General features: G+C 56.0%; 1 protein-coding gene across 1 annotated transcript in view; it reads right to left on the bottom strand.

Moving 5' to 3' along the window:
- LOC105307837 (arylsulfatase D-like) overlaps positions 1 to 4,151 on the bottom strand; it is a 15,911-nt gene that overhangs the window by 4,655 nt on the left and 7,105 nt on the right. Inside the window, exons 6-10 of the mRNA XM_023525063.1 lie at positions 2,963 to 3,099; positions 2,343 to 2,525; positions 1,618 to 1,761; positions 1,097 to 1,231; positions 932 to 1,035 (exon numbers count right to left, since the gene is read on the bottom strand). Of these exons, the coding sequence (XP_023380831.1) occupies positions 932 to 1,035; positions 1,097 to 1,231; positions 1,618 to 1,761; positions 2,343 to 2,525; positions 2,963 to 3,099 (703 nt within the window). The remainder of the gene's footprint in view (positions 1 to 931; positions 1,036 to 1,096; positions 1,232 to 1,617; positions 1,762 to 2,342; positions 2,526 to 2,962; positions 3,100 to 4,151) is intronic.

The following is a 4,151-nucleotide window of genomic DNA, read 5'->3' as shown; positions in this document are numbered from 1 at the left end:
ACGTCCGCTCATAGCCGCAGATGCCCTGCGTGTGGCAGGCGCACTCCGCCCGCCACTGGGGCAGACACGTGGGGAGTCCCGAGATGCAACAGGCTCACGTCCCGACACTTGATCCCGTTTCTGGCTGCTTCACCCTGCGAGGTGGCCGCCAACACTGACGTAGCGAAGACAGACTCTGCCCCCAGGGGAAGTAGTTCGGGCGCAGGTTCCCGAGAGCCCCTGCTCACTCGCTACACCTTCGTCCCTCCATGCGAACAAACCTTGTCACGCGGTGTTTCTGTTTAAAGGCCCCTTAGCGAGTGGCTATGGCTGATCCATCACCGTCGACGTCATGGCCAAGAGCGGTGCCCGGGAAGCGTGCGCCGAGCTTACCTGACGCCCGTGCTGTTCCCTGAAGGCACGTCACAGCCTTCTCGCCCTCAGGAACATGTGTCCTTATACTCGACTCCGTTTGGAACAGGCAAATCGCCGCCCAAACCCGCAAAAGTGTAAACACGCGGCCGAAAACAACCGCGAGAAGGAGCCGTTCCGTCTGCGAGGCGCCACGGCGAAGGCTGCACGTCACCTTGTCCCGCCTGGCTGGGCAGCGTGCTCCTCGGGAGACTCAAGTGACCTGGTGCTCTGCGCACGGCGGCTGAAGCACCCGGCGTACGGATTCGGGGGTGACAAATGCATTTTCGCCGACGGCCGCATTCGCCAAGATGGACTCCACGCATAACGTGGACCGACTGTATCAGAGTTTCACAAAACGCCACTGGGAAAGGGTTATGCTGCAAATGGGTCACGACCTATAGGACTAGAAGGACACACACAGCTGGGACACACACTATGCTACGTATTATTTAGAACAGCCTTCCTTTGGGGTTGGATCCTATTTATTTGTATGTCTCTCTTCTACTAAAATGGAAAGCACGCGTCTTTATGTCTCTACCTTGGCATCTAGGGAGGACGTGTTCTTGCAGCCGAGGCTCCAGAAGCCCCTTCGACAGACCACAGGCTGTGACAGAGCGGGCACCTCCGGCTCGCTCTCCGAAGCTGGGGGCCGGGCTAGGCGGTCGCTCCCGTCCCTGTCCCCTCCCAGTGTGCCCGGTCTCACCTCGGTACACTCCGTTCCATCCCCCCAGCTGGCCCTCGGAGTCTGTGCTCTCAAAGCATCCGCCGTGATCGGACGTGAAATACACCAGCGTCCTGTTTCTCAAGCCGTTGTCTTCAACAGCACGGAGAATTTCACCTTTACGAGAAAAACGAGACGTGTCGGGACGAAGCATGTAAAATACCACCGGCCAACGCACCACGGGGCTCCCTCTCTGTCTAAGTCGGCGCTTGCTAAGAAGTTGTCGAAAGGGACCACAGCGCCCCGGAGAGCAGCGTTACCGATGTGATCGCAAGCTGTGGACACCTATCTCCACGCTCGGAGCCTGTACGATTCAGAGTCTTGCGTACAAAGATATCGACAATGCAGACAACAGTGAACACACCAAGGCAAAAGGTCCCCGTGGGGTGTTCTGAAGACGCTGTGGTTGTGTGTCCATAACAAGTGCACGCAGGTGACAACGTGGAAAGGAACAGTGACATCGGACAGCCCTGTCCGTAAAGGGGGAAGCCAGGACCGCGAGCATCTGCGGGCGATGGCACAGAGGCGGCCGGCACTCAGCACGGCAGAGCCATCCGCAAAACCAGCGCTTGCGTCGTCCGGGAAGGGCCCGCGGACATCGACAGCAGGGAAGGTCGCGATGGTAAACCACGAGGACATTCGCAGCACTGAAAATGCAGGTTGACAAAACATCGTGGAACCCGTGCTCCAATTTTGGGGTTATTTGTCTCTTTTTTCGGCCGAATGTCTTGCTATCCTTGCCTCAAGACAAGCCGTTAGAAACAGCAACACACACGCGGAGCCCCTTGAACAGGGAGCCGGAGCGGCCGTTCCAGGGGAGCCGCCTGCTCGTCTCATCCTCAAACCTTTGGCACGTTAAAACAAGCCAGAGTCACCTTTGCACGGGGCCTGGGCAACTAAAGACCCGTTTGCAAGGATGACCAGAAAGCAGAGGTCACGACTCCAGCTCCGGTGACTCCGGACGGAGGATTAAAAACACTGTTTAGCGTCGGCGTCACCGTGTCACGTGATCTGCACCGATAGCCACGCCTTCCTCTTGTGGACATCCCTGTCCCCTCCCCTTTGTCGGAGACACCCGCTGCCCCTGTCCCCTCATCGGGACCCTGTCTGGGCTTCTGCGTGAGTCACCGCGGCCCCAACAGCCGTTCTCCGCGAGCTCGGATATGCGCTGGTCGCCTCTCAGTCGGAAGGACTCTTAGTTAGAGGCGAGCATCGTCATTTCCTGCACGGACGTCCGTCTCTATGTCGGTGAACAGGTCCGCGGTCTTGCTGGCTCTCTTCTGGCCGGAGAGGGCACTGGATCTTGGGGCACCGTCCGGAGAGGCAGCCGCGTCGCTTCGGGTGCCGGGCCGTCTCCCGCCGGCCTTCGCGAGGGACTCCGTGGGATGGGGGTTTTTTGCGCCAAAGTAAACTAGGAAAGCAGAGCTGCCGAAGGACCTCGCGAAAGACATGCAAGAATTTTCTCTCTCCTCTTTCTTTCTTTTAAAAAAATTAAAAAAAAAAAAAATTTTTTTTTTTTTTAAAAAACTTTTCCCCCAGCTTTATTGAAGGATTATGGACCATTAGTAGCATCGCATCGTACAAGTCGAGCAGCTCTTTTTCTGCGGTGACAGCTGGCATACGATAACACGTTAGTGTCACTTGTACAGCACAGTGACCCAGAGATCTCTATAACTGAGAAGGGGTCGCCCCACTCAATCAAGGACCCCACGCCCCCCTCACATAGTTTTACGACACCGTGGACGATTTTCTGTGATTCTGGGTCACGGCGCGACAGCCCACGCATCGCCCTGTGTTGACGGGGAGGCCGAGAGCGAGCAAGCTCGGCTGCGCCCGAGCCCGGCTTACCTACGATCCAGTCCATCTCCTCCACGTTGTCACCGTACAGGCCGTGCTGACTCTTCCCCCGGAACCGTCTTCCCGTGACCAGGGGCAGGTGCACGTGCAGCAGAGAGAGGAACAGCAGGAAGGGCCTGTGCTGGTTTCTGAAACGAGGGAATCAGTCTTCACAGACCGCGGCGTCTGTTTTAAGGCTGTTGGGTCGGTTCTTTCAAAGCGGAGATTCGCGTTTTCGAAAGCAGTCCATAGAGAAGGCTGACTGCTTCAAACCTATCTGCCCGGACGGTCGGGTTAGTAAATCCTAACGATGACAGGGAGACTTTGATGCTCTGAGAACGCATCTTGTTAAAACGTGATGCTCTAAGATGAGCAAGAGGCAGAGGAAAAGGTGCTCAACATCACCAGCCAGCAGACAGATGCAAATCAAACCACGACGAGCTGTCACCTCGCACCTGTCAGAATGGCCGCCGTTAATAAATCAACAAACGAGGGTGGGTGAGGATGTGGAAAAAAGGGGACCTTCAGGCACTGTCGGGGAACCCGCCCGGGACTGCAAAGGGGTGCGGGCCCTGTGGGAAACAGTCTGGAGGGTCCTCGGCAAATTCAAAATAGACCTGCCTTATGATCCCGCAATGCCACTTCTGGGTATTGCTCTCAAGAAAACCAAAATACTCCTTCGAAAAGGTCTACGCAGCTCTGTGTTCGCCGCACCACTACTCACAGCAGCCAAGTCGGAAGCAGCCTCGGTGCCCCTGGACGGACGAGTGCATGAAGAAGCTGCGGTCCCTCTAGGCCATGGAATATTACTCGGCCAGGAAAAAGAACGATCTCTTAACCATTTGCGACAACAGGAAGGACCTAGAGGCTATTCTGCTGAGTGCAATGAGGCAGATAGAGCGAAGCAAATGCCACAGGACGGAACTCAAATGTGGACTCTGAGGAACTGAATGAATGAAATGAAAACAGACTCGCAGATCCAGAGAACATCTCATTAGTTGCCAGGTGGGAGGGGATCGGCGGATGTACGAAAAGGAGGGAGGGATTAAGAGGTACAAATGCGGCAGTGACGAAATATTCACGATGACGTAAGACGCGGCACAGGGAATAGAGTCAAGAATGTTGTAGTCGCCACGTGTGGTACGAGGCGGGGACGAGATTTTTGGGGGACACTCACTCCAGAGTTATAAACATGTCTCAT

Source organism: Pteropus vampyrus, unplaced genomic scaffold (assembly GCF_000151845.1).
Source record: "Pteropus vampyrus isolate Shadow unplaced genomic scaffold, Pvam_2.0 Scaffold521, whole genome shotgun sequence".
In the NCBI taxonomy this organism is placed as follows: Eukaryota; Metazoa; Chordata; class Mammalia; order Chiroptera; family Pteropodidae; genus Pteropus; species Pteropus vampyrus.
Note: the sequence above shows the minus strand (reverse complement) of the source record. Positions and strands in the feature narration are given on the sequence as shown.